The following is an 18,629-nucleotide window of genomic DNA, read 5'->3' as shown; positions in this document are numbered from 1 at the left end:
GCCGCTCTGCTTTGCTGGGTGTGAGGGTGGACTTCCCTAATCTCAGAATGCTGTGTTCTGCACCCAAGTAAGAAACAACTGAAAATGTTTTCCTACTGCATCAGTCCTAATTTTGTATGATAGATCATGCCATATGTCAATGTTTAGATTCTGGGGTAAATTATCCTCTAGGGTTCTGCTCATTAAATGCTATATTTATTCCACAGTAGGTATAAATACCCCCAGTGTGTGTGTGTGTGTATATGTATAGCATATCTTCCACCTGATATCTTTAATGCATACTGTAAGGGAAAAATGCCAGCCTTGTGCAGTTTTTCAGGGATCCAATATCATCTGTAGACTATTTTAAATTGTAACCGCAGCTGAGAGCTGGGGCATCCCTGCCTGGTGCCCCAGCTGAATTGAAAAGAATCAGATCTAAATCCTCTGCATTGTACTTTCCACAGGGTTTAGATATAAGGCCTGAATTATTCTGTATCTAGGGATTTGGGTTGAATACTTGTAGGGTTTTGCAGAGATACTGTCATTTTTTCCAATCAAATGCCTTTCGCTTCTTAGGAGCTGTTAACCTTCCACATCAAGTATAAGAAATATCTGGAGGTTATCCTTAGATGTTCTGGCTTTTACAAATATCCCAGTTGTGGTTCCTCCACCAGATGAGTACAATGGCCTTCAGCCTTTGAGACTGTATCATGGCATAATTTTGATATTTGTGCTGATTAAGAAGATTGGTCCATAGCTCTCAGTCCTATTGTGATTTCTTCCTCTCTTTAGATAAAAATCACGAGTGCAGACCTACTGTCCTGTTTTTATTCTTTCTTTTTTGGTACATCTACAATAGCAGTAGTATCTTTTAGAATTATACAGGGAAATCGTCCTTTCCCAATGATTTCCTGGATAACAATTTTTTTAAAAATTGCATTTTTGGCCTGGCGGTTTCTCTTTTATGCATGGATGATGTCATTTGATGGCACTGACACAGACTCAGCTCTTAGAGCTCAGTAAGACTTTACTGAGCATGTATGGAAGGTTCCACACACGCACACTGCTTGTCAATCTCCAATTCTGTTGGGGTGTCACCAGCTCTCTTCACATACGAAGACAGCAGGCTCTACCATAAGAAATAAGAAATTGCCATACTGCGTCAGACCAAGGGTCCATCAATTCCAGCAACCTGTTTCCAACAGTGGCCAATCCAGATCATAAGAAGCTGGCAAGTATCCAAACTCTAAGTAGATCCCATGGTACTGATGCCAGTAGTAGCTGTTGCTATTCCCTATGTCAACTTGATTAATAGCAGTTAATGGACTTCTCCTCCAAGAACTTATCCAAACCTTTTTTAAACCTAGTTACACTAACTGCACTAACCACATCCTCTGGCAAGAAATTCCAGAGCTTAATTGTGCGTTGAGTGAAAAACATTTTCTCTGATGAGTGCCATCCCAACCTTCCATTCCTGTCCTCCTTCCGAAAGAGATGAAGGATGTGCTGATTTTGACTAGAAAGGCCTCAACCAGAAGATCCTACAGTTTCAAGTGGAAGAGGTTCTCAACTTGGTATGGGACCAATCATCTGGATCCCTTCTTCTGTGGTGCGAGGGACCTCAGGTCTAGCACATATTCAGTCAAGGTTAATGTTATTAAAGCTCTGTTGTTAAAGCTGGAAATTAGCAATTTGTTATTAGAGCTCTGTTGTTAAAGCTGAGAGATAGCAATCTGTTATTAACGGAGTTGCTAGAGATAGCAATCTGTTATTATTTAGAATAGTTGTGGGTGGATCCTTGGACCAGTGGCAGGTGACCACGCCCTCGGGGGAGCTCTGTTTGAGTAAGGGTGAAGGAAGTTTTATCCACCCTTCCTTCTTCCCTTTTTGGGTTCTTGTTTTCAAGAATTTAATTTTTGCCGCCTGCTTGAGTCCCCTTGGATCCAGGGACTCTGTGCTTAACATCTCATGGAGTTTGGAGTCTCTTCCAGACAGATCCGGTGGGCTATTTGAAATCCTGTGGGTGAATGAATCTCCATTCATTCCTGGGGGAGAAGGAGAAATGAAGAGTACAGAAGAGACTTGTGACACCCATCCAGTGTTAATCATGACTATATCATCAGGATATTGAAGAAAGGAGGCACCAACGGGAAATAAAGAGGAGTAAGAACATCTGTTCTGAACGCCTGGACAGTGGTATGAACTAGGGGCTTTACTTTACGATATCTAAATTGGGAATAATCATCCTATGCACCAGATTCTGGGAGAAAGCTTTAAAACTACTCTGTTCATTAGAAAGGATCAGGAACAAGAGAATTAATTGACATCAGTAACATCATAAATTAATCGGAAGCTTAAAATCATGGATTTATTAAACGAACTAAAGCTGTAAATGGACTGTAAAAGACAATAGCTTGTAACTGGATAATTACATCAATTTTCCATCTTTAATGAGTAAAAGTTAAGTTGGAAACCATCAGTTGCTTCCAGCAAGATTATTACTGCTATGTGCAAGAGAGTTCAATGGTGAATTAATTATGAAACACTCGGGGCTCTGGAGATGTTCTCCCCCTCAACGGGGAATCAGAAAGGACAATTAACTGATGCTCATACATTGAAATGTGTCTTTAGGTCCTGTAAGGGGACAGTAGCCCAGGTGTTACAGCATCGCCCATGCTTTCACGTACATCCTGTACTGAAGGTAGCCCTGAGGCTCTTCTGGGAGTGAATTCCAAAGGCTGAGGGCAGCAGCTGAGAAGGCCTGTGGATAAGTATCTGACCTTTTTTTATTTCTTTAGCAACTGGTTTGCTTAAAGATGCTCTTGGAAGGTCTTTCAAGGCCTAGCAGGAGCATAGGAAGATAACCATTGAGCCTTCAGATAATCTAGACCTTTTCTCTCAGGGCCCTGACGGTTAGGGTGAAGTATCGGTAGCCAGTGTTATTTATGAGGAGTGGGTGTGATGCGATTTTTGTCTCTTGCAGTCCTCGGGCATCTGAGCTGCAGCATTCTGAATGAGCTGGAGCAAATGCAAGATAGAAACTGGATTGTTTTCTGTCAATCTTCCAGCCAGACATACTACTTACTCCGAGTTGCTCCAGAAAGGGAATATTTGATACGGGGCAGTAGTTTTCCAGTTTTCCTGGTCAAGACAGGTCTATTTTAGTAGGGGGGTATGATATGGCTCTTTTTAGTACTACTGGTAACAGCCCTTATAAGATTGAGTGCACAATGTTGACAGCCCATTCTGAGAGGACCCCACGTGCCAGCTTCAATAGTTGGTGTAGGATTACTTAAAAAACGCTCAAGTCCACCAGTAGGGAGGTGCTGGTTGTGGTAGTCATGGGAGTGGGCATGGCTACATAGAGTGAATATCATAACTTTTGAGGGTATCTAGGATTGGCTTTGGTTTTGATATAAACTGATTCCAGGTATTTATCAAGATAGCCACAAGGAGCCCAATATTGAAAGCTGGCCGTTTAAGCAACTTGGCTCGATATAACTTCTCTGGCTAAGTTACATGGTATATTCAGCAGCACGGCTATGTCGCTGAATATATTCGTATATATTCATACTTAGCCATATAAGTTATAACCAGCTAAGTTAGACCCACCCACAAATTATGCAGTTAATTTTTTAGCCATATAAAGGATTTATGTGGCTAAGTGGCAGCCGCTGAACTTAAGTGCATAAGTCCTACTTAACCAGTTAAGTAGTACTGATCGTGCTTTGAATATCAGGCCCCAGGTTTATTTCTTGCTGGTCTTTAAGCTGTGTATTTGAGATAACACTCTCTGTTTAGGGATTCTGTGTGCAAATCCCCATTCCATAAAATGCTACGCATAGTTCACCATGTACAAAATCTTATTCAAATTAATGAGCTGCTGTGATGCAATATCATGCAAAGCAGTTTATTAAATTATGAATTCTGTGAAAACTGCCACAGAAAACATCTTTGCGGGCCGGTTTCAGCAGAAAACTTTACGTGCAATTTTTCTACCCATCTCTTTGCATAAGTAGAAAAATGGCTCATGAAACTGGCCATCCCCGGCAGGGTGGTACTTAGCGACCACCACTGCAGCTATTTTTAGCACTGAATTGATTAACATTTTATTTGAAAAATCTGCTTCCATGTCAGGGCCAAGGAAAAGTGGCTTCTAGGATCCCCCTCAGATCCAGACTGCACGTCTTTCATTCATTTGTACATTTATTTAAAAATACTTTTAAATGGCCTTCCTGATCTCAGACATCCAAAGTAGTATACACCAAATAACAAAAACCACAAATTACTTTCCTGCCAAGGAAGAACCACTCAGTGTACAGCAAAGATGTTCTTAGAAGTGTCACTGTGCCCTGCAGATTTGTTTTAATCTCCGTCTTTTGGTTTTAAATCCAAGATTATGGTGCTCCAGGCTATAAGCAATTAGAAGGATTGAATACAATCCAAGACATACCAAAAACAATCAGTGCCTTGTGATTACCATTCTCTCTCTCTCTCCAAAGACAGCAGATTCCTTGAGTTCTGTCAATATCACCCGACGTTATAATTAGTAAAAGAAAAACCAACAGAAAGTAGTTAAGTGTAAAAAGAGATCTTTCTAAGCTAACAAATGCAGGCTTTCGGATCTGTTGACATTCCTTAGGAAGGGATCTTATTTCTATTTTATACTTGCCGCCATCTGTAAAATCGCTGAATTTAAAAATGTGAATACCAGTGCCAGGCTCCAAGGGGGTCAAATCATCTTAGTGTGCAAGGCCACCTTCGCACATACGGTAAATACTCAACGTGCGCTCACAAGCGAAATTCCCACTGCCTTTGCTGAACAAGTTTAGTTTATTAACATTTCTATACCGTTACATCAGACAAGCCTTCACAACGGTTTACATTTACAATTAGGAAATACAATAATTATAAAATAGAAAACAGCTAAAAAAAACTCCAAAAGTAAAATGAATAAATTAGCTGTTACAATAAAAGTCAGATAAGAACAATTAAGAGCACAAATGAGATCTGCATCACCGCACAAGCTCAGCAGCAGGCTGTGAAAGCACGCAGGCCTCAGACGCCCTCCAATTAGACTGACTTTAAATCGAGATCTCCCAGACAAGAGCCACGCATCTTTACTGCTGATGCCATGTTGTGTAGTCACAGAAGAATGACACTTTTCTAATAGGAAAGGGAATTAAACCGAAATGAGCTGCCCTTCCTGCTGCAAGAGAAAAAAAAAAAAAAAAAGGAGAGAGAAGAGAAAGGGAATGGGTTTACCATCTTAGGGGTTTGTGATCCCCAGAGGTCAGTCAAGACCTGGGACAGAAAAATGGACAGGAAGCCAGTACTGAATCTGAAAGTAAAAACAAAAAAAGCTATAGGTCATTTGCTAGAGGTAATGAGAATCTGTAATACCTCTGCTGATGTATCAAAAGTAATCCTAGAAGGCACTGCTGCTATAACTTCTTAATAAAAAAAATAAAATAAAAGACATAATAGCACTGCCACCAAAATTACAGTGTGTGTGTCAATCCAGTCTGAAGATCATGGCAAATAAGAGGGACCCACTACAAATCCTAAGCACACAAAAAAACCTTTATGCCTGCTAATTTTTTAAAATATGTCTTTAGTAAAGCTGTTGGAAACAATTAGGTAGGTAATTATATGCTAACTGCAGTACCGCTGAATGGAAAAACATTAATCATACGCTGGAGCAAACTCATCTTCAAAACTGCATTGGTGCACTAATGTATTCTTGCCATTCAGATCTCTTTGGATGGAGGGAAATTCCACGTTTTTCTGTCTCACCAGGCCATCAGTCATCAGCTTATTAACATTTGTTAATCTGCATCTCTGCGATTTTCAGGAAAACACACTCCGCGCTGTAGCACATTTCCGATGAAGTCCTTCTGCCCCCCCCCCCGGAACAAACTTCCAGTTCAGCCTCTGGACTTCAGAAAACTCAAGAAAAAGGATTTTTATGCACACCCTCAGCCTGACACAATGACACAGCGCATGGCAGCAGACGGCGACCATGTGGCCCATCCAGCCAGCAGCGTTCCTCTGGCTTTCTATCACTTTGGCTAGAGGAGCAGATAAATCCTCTCTCCACCCTGTCTTTTATCTGATCGCTCAACCGTTCCTCAGTTTAATAACGTTTGATATATATATAAAGCAATCAAGCTGCTTACAATAAAAAGCACTGCCTTCCGGATCTGTAAAACTCATCTTCATTGTTAAGAATATAGAAAGTGCCATGCTGGGTCAGACCAAGGTCCATTGAACCCAGCAGTCTGGGTCACAAGTACCTGTCAGATCCCCAATAGTTGATCTCATTCTTGTATCTCACTCCCAGGGCTAAGTGCTGGCTTTCCCAAGTCTACCTGGCTTTTAACGGTGTATGGACTTTTCCTCCCGGTACTTGTCTAATCCTCTTCTGAACCCCACTATGTTAGTTGCCTTGACCACGTCCTCTGGCAATGAGCTCCATAGTTTATGTGCTGCATGAAAACATACGTCCTACAATTTGTTCTAATGTCAGTTGCTAGTTTCATGGAGCATCCCCTAGTCTTAGTGTTGCTTCGAAGGATAAATAACCATTTCCTATTAACCCATTCCACCCTGCTCATGATTTTATAAATCTCAACCATATCCCTCTGTCTCTTTTTCCAAACTAAAGAGCCCTAATCTGTTTAGCCTTTCTCCATATGGGAGCTTTTCCATCCCTTTATCGTCTTTGTCACCCTTCTCTGTACCTTTTCTATGTCTTTTTTGAGATGGGGAGCCCAGAACATCCCACAATACTGAAGCTGCGGTTGCACCATGGATCCATATAAAAGGCAGTAGGATATTCTGTGTCTTGTCTTTTTTCCAGTTACCAATGCACAATAGGACGCTGCCTCCAATCCACATGACCTCCCAATTTCCTGAGGAGTCTCTCATGTGGGACTTTGTCAAATGACTTCTGAAAATCCAAATACTCTATAATCAACTTTTATCCCCACGTTTATTTATAGCCTCAAAAGAAATGTAGTAAAAATTGATAAGGCAAGACTTCCCTTGGCAAACACAATGTTGACTCTCCCGCATTAACCCAGTTCTATCTGTTATCAGTAATTTTGTTTTTAAGGATAGTTTTGACCATTTCGCCCAATCTATTGTTTCCTTCTGAAGCCCTTTTGTTAGGGGTTACAATGGCCGCTATGCACAGGATACCCCAGTCTTCTTGGAAGCCGAATGAAGCCATGCTGCTGGAGATAGCGGAGTAACTATGGCCAATCTCAGCCTTTTTGGTAGCCCAACACAGTCAGACTACCATTTTCTGCCCACGGGCTTGTATCCTTTGCTCTCTGACCCTCAAATGTTGCATATAACACAGCAGTCGAGTCCCCTCTGTCATTTCTTCTATTCATTACCCTCCCCACTGCACCCTGCGTCTTCAACGCTGGTCCCAGTTTTGGGCATCACTACCTCTGCTGGCCAGTTATCTGCCACCCTCTCAGTACAGAAGTATTTTCTCAAGTTTTCTTACAACCTTTCCCCGCAAAACTTCATATCATGATGCCTTGCCCTTGAATTTCCTTGTTTATAGAATATTTCACCTTCCCATTCTTTTTTGAAGTCTGTCAAGTATCTGAAAGTTTCAGTCATGCTCACCCCCTTCCCAGGGAGTACATTTTCAGTGCCTTGAGCCTTTCTTTATAGGGTTTGGGCTGCAGGCCCTGTATCTTTTTTGCATCTCTTTTCTGAACTGCTTCCAACATTCATGTCCTCATGAAGATCCGGCCGCCAGCATTAAACATTACTCAAGATGGGGGTCTCACTAGTGAGACCTTTGCAAGGTGATGTTCTGCAATATTTTCAAGTCAGCCCCGGTTTCAGGATGTCCACAGTGAATATGCAATGTGGGTAGTGCACGCAAATCTCTCCCGTGCGTATTCACTATGGATATCCTGAAAGCCAGCCTGGCTGGAGAGTACTCCGGGACCAGCTTGGGAAACACAGACTACGCAAGGGCCACTAACCTTGAGTGCAGGTTCAACTGACACTTCATGCAAGCCACTCAGCCAACCTGCACTCAGATCTACGCAGCAAGGCTTACAGCTCTGTGGGCTATGTCCATAGGCATATAAAGTATCTTGTACAGCACTCTGTACACTAACAGCACCACATCAGTGATATTTAAAAAAAACATACTCAGTGCATGAAGTAAAGTCACCCGGACATGTACAGACTAATTTCTTACAGGGAACCTGACCTTATAAAATCATCATGGATGTCCATTCCCTCCTCCCAGCTCAGTAACTTTTGAACCATTCAGCCAACGATGATCAACTTTCTGCCGCAGACAGCAGAGCAGTGGTTCTCATCCATTAGCACGCGTACCCCTGGGGTTACGGGAAAGAGTGTCAGGGGATAAACAGCCAAACTGCAAGAGACCCCCACCTGCCACTGCGCAGGGAGAGCCAAACTTGCTGCTGTGGTCCCTTGTCAGCAGTGATCTGCAGGCCGACCTAGACTACACCAAAATAATTTGCCCAAAGTAGTTTGTATGTGGGGAGAAGTAAGGTGGATAGGTGTGCCCACTTTATATCTTCCTCCCCCCATCTCCCTAAAATGAGGAATGGAAGCTTCAGTTGTCTGTTAGTTGCAGCTTTTTCCAATTCTTACCCAAACTTCTAGCCGGCAGCCATTTGCCAGGACAAACCAAAGCACTGCAAGAATATGTCCTCCAGCTCCCCAGCTACAATGACACTTCCTGCAAGACTCAATTCAGCAATATCAGCATCTGACATGAGTGCTCGTCATTTAGCAGGTCAATGCCAATTCAAATATAGGCATAAATATCATAGCATTTTTTTGTGAATTATGAATTTTTGGGAACCGGGGGCTACACAAGACATCTCAAACTCTTGAAAGGGGTACAACAGTCATGAAAAATTAAGAACCACTGGAGAAAAAGTACCCAATGACCCCCCTAGCTCATATTTTTCATGTGCGCCCCCCCCCCCCCCACAAACACACAATTAAAATTGTTCTGGGGTTTGAAGAATTTTGTGATCTTCGGCTTCCTATAACAAAACAGCCAATTCAGTTCACTTGTGGTCTCGGGGAGGTCAGAGGGCACTGTGATGTCATCAAGCATTTTGAAAGCTTCCCTGCCATTGGTTACCTAAGTCATAATCTTATGCAGAGCAAACTTCTCTACCACAGACAGAAAGCAAGCATCGGGGACTGTTCACACATCTCCATGTTTACAAGGATTTCTTAACAAACATATGGAGCACAATTAGCCTGAGGCTTTATTAAAAACATCACACACGATGGGGGGAGGGGCGTCTTCTATTTGCAATGCAGGCTGACATAAACACAAAGATTTTCTCTACAGTTCTGGGGAAGAAACAGATACTAGTATTATGCAGCTTTACAGAGGGGTAATGGGGACGGAGAAGGTCAGTGTCAGGCACGTGGAAAAAAAAAAAAAAAGAGAGACATTTTGTTCAGCTTAGCAAATGTATTAATTTTGATGCCATTTTTATGATGTAGTAAATCCAAGCATTTCTGATGGATACAGGGGGTGAGGAGAAGGAGAGAGAAATCAGATAAAAAATTAATATGACTGTGACAGTGGGGTAGATTTTAAAAAGGAGCGTGCGGGCGTACATGTGCGCGCCCTACTCGGCGAGCGCACATGTACGCCCGATTTTATAACATGCGAGCGGCCTCGGAGGGAACTTTCCTACCCTCCCACCCCACCTTCCCTTCCCCTACCTCCCCCGCCCTTTCCCCCCTGGGGCTGAAGTAAGTTGCTCGCGCTCGCCGACTGAGGGCGCACGATCCCCAGCCCAGCGGCCTCTAGCCCCGCCCCTTTTGTAAAGCCCCGGGACTTACACGTGTCCCAGGGCTTTACGCGCGCCTTTTTTAAATACGGTAGGCCCGGCGCGCGTAACCTTTTGAAAATCCGGCCCATTATGAATACCATCAGCATGTCAGAGATGACATTTTCTTATAAGTGTAACAATCAGATTTTAAAGTTTGATGTCCAAGAATAAAATGCAAAAATAAAATGAATAAACAGATAATTCCCGGAACTCTAGGGATGAGGCCATGCTTCCAGTTCAGGAGTGCATGTTCTACCTTTTTGGCCACTTTGCTTTAAACTAAATAGTAGGACGTCTTACTTTATGAAAAATGTGAAATCGTGTTATGCGTAAATCAGTTCATTCTTCCGCTGCATCAGGGCCGATTTTAGGGGCTGACAAGCAGGGCAGTAGCCTGGGGCTCCAACCCTATGAGAGGCCCCCTTGGCAAAGCTGAATGATGTTCCAGGCACATGCTTTAAGTTTCTGCCCTGAGCCGCAGCATCGCAGCGAGGCTTTCCTTCATGCACAATCTAAAAGGAAACAGTTTGGTGACTGTTGGCTTAGGCATAGCTATTTTTGGATGAAAGAAAAACACATCCATTTTTCAGTAGTTGATGGAACTGAAATTACCATAGCACAAAATCAAGCAAAGAATTGTCTGCTTTTAGATCAAACACAAAAAATCAGTACAACATGTGCATCTGTCATTCAGGCAATTTTATCTTCTCTATTGCTAAAACTACTACATAACATAAAATCACTAACAAAATGTTAAAGTGCTCAGTTCATCTCACAGGCACTTGTACCCTAATATATTACATTTTCTGCTCAGATGCTGGAAGTGTAGTTCTCAAATCGTTCCTGTAATTTATGTACTTTCGCCACTATGTCCCTCTTACACATCTAGCATGTGATCAGAGCGCGTGTAACATCAGGCTCTCATCATGCGTTCCTCTAACCCAGACAGGTGGCTCAGTGGCAGCGTGTGTGCATTGCAATGCAGAAGATCCAGGTTCAATCCCTGGGTTAGGGCTTCCTCTTCTCTTGTTGGCCGGGGAGTGCCTCAGAGGAGGCGTTCACAGCCCCTGTGGGGGAGGGGAGTCTCCGCCATCATGCAACGGCGACACCTTGGGACTGGATTTAGGGTCCATAATGGGAGGGACCCTGGAGGAGCCCTGTAGCATGGTCCAAGGACCATCACTGCAGTGACTGAGCCAAACTGGGAGGGGATGTAAAATATGGGAGAAATCAATGTGTAGTTGCATGCAAAGGCAAGTGATGCCGTGGCCCAGTAAGGGCCGGTTCTGACCCGCTAGAAGCCCAAAGGAGCAGGAGAAAACTGCCTGGAGGTGGAGTGGGTAAGAAACAAATACTATATATTTGTTATGGATTTGATTTACTGGTAGTTGATGTCCCAAATGGAGAATCTACATTTGCTTCAAGTCTCCAGTAAAGACAGAGTAATGACTGAGAGCAGACATCCACTAAAATACGCTGGCTGCTACCAGTTTTTGGTATTTACCAGCCACATGACAAGGTTCATTTAGGGAGCAGGACATTTCTAAGAACTTAGCATCATATACCCTGCCCATCAGATAAGGAGAAACGCTCTGTTTAACCCCCAAGCAGCAACTGAATATAGCTTTACAACAATCTGTGTTGAGTTGCCCTGTCAAGACCGTAATGCCTCTGCTAGAAGCAGAATGAAATATTAAAACTCTTATTACAAGCAAAGACTGTCCCAGACGCTGTATTTCTATACATATGTAAAAAAAAATTATACAAAAGATATTAGACAAATATTTAATCCGACAGTGCATGAGGGAAGCTGTCTGCGTAACCAGGACTTAATTATCGAGCGTTCCTGCTCACAAGTAATCACAATCACCCAGTGGGTCTGATGGGCGATTAATCAAATCAAAACTAAATCCATAAAGATACACCCGCTCTTCAACTAGCAACCATTATGTGCTCTGCGTGGACTAAATGACCAGAATAAAAATAGCTGAGGAAAGATTTTACTATGGGTTGTGATTGCAAAATTTTATAGCTGATTATGATAGCCAGCTTTGTTGGCCTGTAAATCTTTTTGGGTACCAGTGGTAAGGCGATGAGTAAATGGGAATTAAAAAAATAAACCCCAACCGGTACAAACAGGTGAATGGCACTTTATGATTTGATATATCCTACTTCTCAGTTATCATCAGCAGCTAAACCGAATATGCAGTACGATTGATTAGTTCACACGCGAGCCATTCATGTTAAGTGCAGAATCCGCTGGCCAATGTTTTCAGCAGTGATGGGATATTGACGTATATTCTCTGCTTTTGCTCTCTCTCATCATTAAAATGTTAATGAAGCTATATTTTTTTTTTTTTAGTAACCAACCTAAAACTTGCAATACCCTGTGTTCCAGCCAATGGGATTGCCTAGAGCCCTAGACTGACTTTGTGCACAGCAGTGAATAAGACCATCATGCCACAGGGACTGAGTATTTGCAGCAGTTAATTCCCTGGGAGCATTTGCTAATAGTAAATACCCTGTATAGAAAGCAGTCTAGTTATAGTAAGCTAGAACTTTCAAGTATTTTACATGATATATTTAAAAATGAAATGGCTGACACTACATTGTTCCCTTGTATCACTAACAGTTCACATGGCTCACAGTACTTTTTCTGCAAAAAATAAATAAATAATATATAAAGGCAGGTCCAGTGTCCACAGCCCCTGAGGGGGAGAGTTTGTACCATTTTTCAACAGGGACACCTAGTGGCTGGACTTGGTGTTCACCAGGTACAGGGCAAGCAGCAGTTTATAACATCTGGCCAAGGACCACGGCCGCAATGGGCGAACACAAAAATTAAATGAACAAACCCAAATATTTGCCATTGGAGGCTCATGGTCTCATACCCAGCAGGGAACAGCTCTGACTGAGCTGGAAACCCAAAGGAGCGAGAGGAAACTGTCAGGGCAAAAATATTTTATATATAAAGTAAAATACAATAAAACTGATTTTAAAAATCCCTGCAAATTATTGTGCTAAATTCAGCTGTGCAATATGAATAAGTTACACCCCTTTTGAAATGATTCTTGATTCCCAAAAATTGCAATTAATGGGCTAAATAATAATGGATCAAAATCCTCCATTCATTCATTATCCGAGAAACGTGTGGCTCTCCAAAGAGGAAAGTTGTTCGATGAACTTTGCACAGGTAATCAGAGATTAGCTTTGGTTTGTTGGCAAAGCTCGGGGGCGCGATAGTTAACAGAGCAGAGAAATCAAAAAAGTATAGAGAGCAAACTGGGTCACAGGGGTCAGAAGTTAACCTCGCCGAAAGTCCTTCACTCTGGAGTAACCCCGTGAAGCTCATGGCTCCGGGTTCGCCCGCCACCAACATTAGACCCGTTTTCATAAAGAAAGCCGCCGGGGTCCTTCCCTGCAAAGCTCTGACAGCCCGAGCCCGCCAGATAAAGCACAACGTGCCCGCTGCAAGGCAAGTCTCGGTTTCTAAAGGAACCGTATTCTCGCCTAACTCGGGGGGGGGGGGGGATCTGGACAGACCACGCAGCCTTGCCAGGAGCTCCTTCCTCTCCGCGGCTCCTCGGAAGGCAGCACGGTAGTAGCCCCCACGGCTTCCTGCCACCTCCCAGATCGCCCGTTCGGACGAGCTCCTTTTTTTTTTTTCCCCTGGCCCCCGCAGCTTGCGATCGGCAGGAAGCCACACAGGGGAGAAACCACGCCTGGATCCCACCAGCACCACTCGCGCACTGCGGAGCAAAGCAAAGCCCTGCACACGCCTTGCCCGCTTGCTGTAGAAACTTTCCTGCGGGGCTCCTCGAGGCCATTTGGCATTGAAAAAAAATGTGGCACCTTTCGCTGCCTTTGAAAAAATAGCTGCCTGCACTTCCACCCCCGATGAAAGAAAAAGTAAGCAACGAGAGAGAGGGAGAGCGCGCAATGTGTTTCTGCTATGGTCGAGCTGAGCGCGTGCTGTCAGGGCTCATTCGTCTGCTCCCAGAGCCCCCGAGAGCAAAATTCGCAAGCGATTCCCCCTTTAGGGCAATAAAACCTGCTTCCGCAGCCACCCTCCCCCCGCCGCCCCGGGCATGACCTCCCGCCCTGCAGAACCAAAAGGTCAAAGGAGGCGCGCAGGGGCTGATGTAATGTGATCGTTTCCACGAAAGACGAGAGAACAGGGAGCGGGGTCTACAAGCCGACGGCGCTCAAAAGCAAAGAGACTCCGGGAGGGGAGGCAGATCCACCTCATCCCCGGAAAACAGGCTTAAAGGACCCGGTTCCTGAAACAGAAGTTTCAGGAACCGGGTCCCCGCTCCGATCTCAGCCCCGTGCGAAACGCAAGCCGGTCCCGGCGAGCGCTCCCTCCACGGCGAGGGCGGACTCGACGCAGGGCGCTTACCCGACGCTTGGTGCGCTGGTGCCGCTCGGGGTCCGAGTAGGTCCTGTCCACCGCGATCCCGGTGTCGCTGCCCGGCATCGTGGCGCCGAGACGGTTCTCCGAGCCCCGCCTCCGCCCGGGTCACCGAGCCCCGGCCGGCGGTGATCCGGCGCGGGAGAAAGGGCTCGGCTGCAGCAGCAGCAGCTCCGGCGCCGACAGGCTGATATCCACTCCCCCCCCTCCTCGCTGGGAGTCTCCGTGTGTAGGTAAGGAAGCGCCGCCCCCACCCCCGGCCTCTCCGGGCTGCGCCTGCAGATCGCAGCCAAACCCAGGGCAGGGGGGGAGCAGCAGCAGCAGAACCGAAGAGTGAACGACGCACAAAAAAGAATTTTCCATGCAAAAGCATCGATGTCTACTCCCCGCTTCCCTTCCCCATTCTCGATACGAATTTTAGTTTCCCCTTCCAAGAAGTTCCCGAATAAAGGTTTTGAAAGTGCCTCCTGCTCAGCCCCGGCCACTTCTACGAACCTAAAATATACACCGGGCTGTGCCTCACCCGGGCATGTGAAGACATGATGCCTGGTCACAGGGAGGGAGATGTATAAAAACAAAAAAACCAGGGTAAAGCCATGATTCACGCTTGTAAGACTGTGCAAGAATTTAAGAAATAAAATGTTTCAGTAAAGATAAGGAACAAACAAGCTAAAGACTCTGATACTGTGAGTCTCCAGGGTCTCCTCATCCTATCTTTAGATCCAGCAGCTGCAAACTAGCTATTGTTATATATATATATGTGGGGTGTGGGATTTGTTTAGGAATCCTCTCAGCCTGCCCGTTTTCTCTTCCTATATACTTCTAGCTCAGTCTAAAGAGTCACAGCTACCCAGGAAAAATAATCCCACCCCAATTCAACTCAGCCACTGAAGCCATAGTCCTGAGTCAGCTCCCTCTGGAACTCAGCTCAGTAGACCTGTAGGTGTCACCATTGCACAATGGCTGATACTCTCCCTTCCCAGAGGAGCTCTGAAGGCAGAACCCCCACCAGCCACCGCTGGCCCCAGTGAACAAAAGACCTGATCTGGTCATCTACATGGTGATGTGTACAGCGGCGGCACCACCACCAAGCTGCAATGCTGGTCCTGAAGCTATGCGGTTTACAGTTAAATAAAGGGGCTTCGTTCTTCAGAAATAAGACTGGTGAAGTTATGTTGGCCTTGGGGAAAACAAATCTTTGTAGGTTGCGGCTCGTGCAAAACACTACAGTCAGACATTTGATGGGCATCCAAACATATAAGACCCATTCTATGCAAATTACACTGGCTCCCAATGGAAGCCAGGATTCAATTCAAGATCCTCTGTTTCACATACAAATGAGTGAAGAAACTGGCCCTGCAGTACCTCTCACAGCTCCTAACCCCCTACATCCCACAAATAGCCTTTCTTGCCCCCCGATTATCCGCTGCTAAGCTGTCCAGCACAAGGAAGAGAGCCTTTAGCTGGGACGCTCCTAACCTATGGAATGAGGTTCGCCTTGAAGCATGCTAGCCCACTTTCCATAAGAAAGCTAAAGCTCGACTGTTTAGCAAGACTTTCCAGCAGTTTGAGCAAAATAAAAATAACTTCTTGACCTCCTAGGTCTTTCCTACCAAGAGATATAGACGCTCCTATTCAGTTGTGTTTTGCAGTGCATCTCTACTCCATGCTTTTTTTTTTAACTTCTGGTTAGCAGTTCTAATTCCATTGTTGTAGCATTTTTCAGGGCTCAGAATTCAGAGGTCACTAAATTGCAATAGTACTTCTCCATCTAGGTCACCCTATATGGCTGTAGTTTAAGTGTTTTGTTCCAACCGTCTGAGGTTCCTATTATTTCCTTCTCTAAGTATTGGCCTATATTATTCCTGTAATCTGATATCTATTTGTTGTTAAGATGTACATCGCTATGAGAGATTTATCGGAATCTGTAAGCAATTCATCAGTGCTATAGAATAAAATAAATGCCTTTAATTGGTCCCACAGATAAAGACTGGCACCAGGTGAGATTTCACGACCGCATAGGGTCCTTTCTTCTTCACGTGTGACCACGAGGCGAAAGGAAGGAAACAGACTTATCCTTCTGCTGTGGCAATTCCCACCCCATAAGGGTCGGTAGCTATAAACGCTTCCTTCCTTTGACCTTATATTCTCCTGCCTGCTCTCAAAAATGCACTGCCACGTCTGTTTTTGTTGGTGCAATTGAAGCTATTGCATCCCACAGAGATTCCCAGCTTCAGAAATAAAGATGACCTTGTGCATGAGTTAAATAAAGAAGTCATCTCAGAAGGTCGATTCCAGAGTCAGGTCACAGTGTTCCCAGCCCCTGGGCAGGAAGTCCTGGTCATTGCTTGAGGGTGACACCTGGTGGCCAGATTCATGTTTGCAGGGTTCCAGCAGGAGTCCTGGTGAATGGCCTAGGACCATCATTATAACGACCACATTATATTGGGGGTGGGCGATGTGAGAGGGAGAAATATAAAATAGGGGGAAACTGCTTGGGTGGTTTCAAATGAGCTCCCAGATCTGGGTCTGATTGAGCTGGAAGTACAGAAGAGGCAGGAGGAAACTGCTAGGTCAAAAAAAAAAAATCATCTCCCAGCAAATTCTTTACAATGGTGGTGAGCAGATCTCTATCATCTGTATTTGAATCATGAGCAAAATATAATCAGGGTCTTGTATCTGGCAAACATATTCATTGCATTAATATTTAGTCTGCTTTATTACATTATAAAGCAGAATAGACAGCGCTGATTCAATCTAGAGAAGCGTCAGAAGGCAGCCTCCAGCAAACCGAAGAACAGGGCATGCTGCACAATGGGTTGCTGTGAAATGGCTTTTCTTTTTTTTTTTTTTTTACTGCTTCTCTCTGCTGTCCTTGAGAGAACAGCAAGTGGAGAGTGGGCTCACTGACTGGGAAAAGAGAAAGTTTAGGCTAATTTCTAAAATGCCTCCCATCGAAGGGTGGATATTATTTTCCAGTGGGCTAACCTGCAGTGCCTCTCGGGGATCCGCTTTACGTTGTCCACGACTGCACTTATTCGTCGGGCCTGTTTTTATTTACCACTCCAGTACACGGAAACGAAGGAGGCAGTTACCTGATCAGGCCCTCCGTGAGCAGGCATGAAGCAAGGAGCGCCCTGTTTGACATCTTCAGTTTTTGAATGTCAAAAGCCTCAAATTCCAGATGTAGCCTTATTGGGTCACCCACTAAAGGTCTTAAGTTAAGTAAGTGAAAATATTTGTGAAATTGGTGCTGTAGACTTGGAGCTGTTCTGCCGGCTTGAAGAATAATTTTCAGACATGGAAAAACAAGGAAGTGTTAGAGAGTGTGCAGCAGGTTCATTTCATCTACACTGCAGCCTCTTAGGAACATGCACTGGCTAAAATATTTGCTACCGAAGAAAGCTGTGAAAGAATTTGGGATAAAGCTGATGGGAGGAATGGGTGTCTGCTTTGCAGAGAGTCGAGGTTTCATACTGAGTCATTTTTGACAGATTGTGCAGGGGGCGGGGGGGGGGGGAAGAGTAGCTTGTTGGGGTCCTTTGAATCTTCTGTTAAAAGTGAAACTGTATTTGTTATGTAAGGTTAACTGTACAAGCTGAGAAATCATTGCTTCGTGAGACATCTGACCAGAGGCTGTGGCTGGACAGCTCTTAGGCTGTCAGGAGCGATCACTTCATGTAAAACCTCTAGCATTGTACCTCCTGTGCTGTCAGCTCATCGAGGTGGGAGTGCAATTCTACAGCAACCAGCCTGATTTCTTTCAGTCCTTAAGAAGTCCGGCCCTGATAAGTGCAGCAAGTTATTACTTTTACCACTCCCTTCTGTCTTCCTGTTTCTCACTGGAGAGGCACCTGGTTCAGCAAGGGGGTTTTCCCATGGGTCCTGAGTACCAGCGAATCAGATGCGGCAACAGAAAGTGCCACTCTTATGGTCCTCTGTAGCCAAATGTCATTTAATGGCAGCATATCAGTGTGACAGACCCTTTGGTTACGTCACCATTAAGACCTGGGTGAGCCCTTAGGTCACCTAGAGAGAGTGCAGGTTAGGTGTGAGGGGGCGGTTATCATTCAATGCAGCCCCTCCTTTTGAGGGGCTGCATTGAATGATAACCTTTAGGTTTGCAAAGAGTCCCTTTAGGTTTGCAAAGAATTCAGAGGTAGACAGGAGTGTTTGCTTAAGTTGTTTTTCAGGCCCAGATTTTCAGGATAGGTTGATTCTGTGCTGCTTTTACCCGCTGCATGCAGGGACTTGTAGTTCTGACTTCCCTATTGCCAATCCACTCAGCATAGCCTGATGTAGCACAGACATCCCAAACTCAAGCAATCCACCAGCCTCAGCCTCCCCAGGAGCTGGGATTACAAGCC

At 44.7% G+C, this 18,629-nt stretch overlaps 1 protein-coding gene across 3 annotated transcripts in view; it reads right to left on the bottom strand.

Moving 5' to 3' along the window:
• Positions 1–18,629, bottom strand: part of TMCC3 (transmembrane and coiled-coil domain family 3) — a 234,605-nt gene that overhangs the window by 109,133 nt on the left and 106,843 nt on the right. Inside the window, exon 1 of one of the 3 annotated variants that reach the window (XM_029601608.1) lies at positions 14,251–14,453. The exons of the other annotated variants lie outside the window; for them this stretch is intronic. Within the exon in view, the coding sequence (XP_029457468.1) occupies positions 14,251–14,328 (78 nt within the window). The 5' untranslated portion in view covers positions 14,329–14,453. Of the gene's footprint in view, positions 1–14,250; positions 14,454–18,629 lie in introns of those variants that run through there. 3 annotated transcript variants of the gene reach the window in all.

The sequence above is a fragment of the Rhinatrema bivittatum genome, chromosome 4 (genome assembly GCF_901001135.1).
Source record: "Rhinatrema bivittatum chromosome 4, aRhiBiv1.1, whole genome shotgun sequence".
Classification (NCBI taxonomy): domain Eukaryota; kingdom Metazoa; phylum Chordata; class Amphibia; order Gymnophiona; family Rhinatrematidae; genus Rhinatrema; species Rhinatrema bivittatum.
This window is presented reverse-complemented; position numbering and strand designations above follow the sequence as displayed.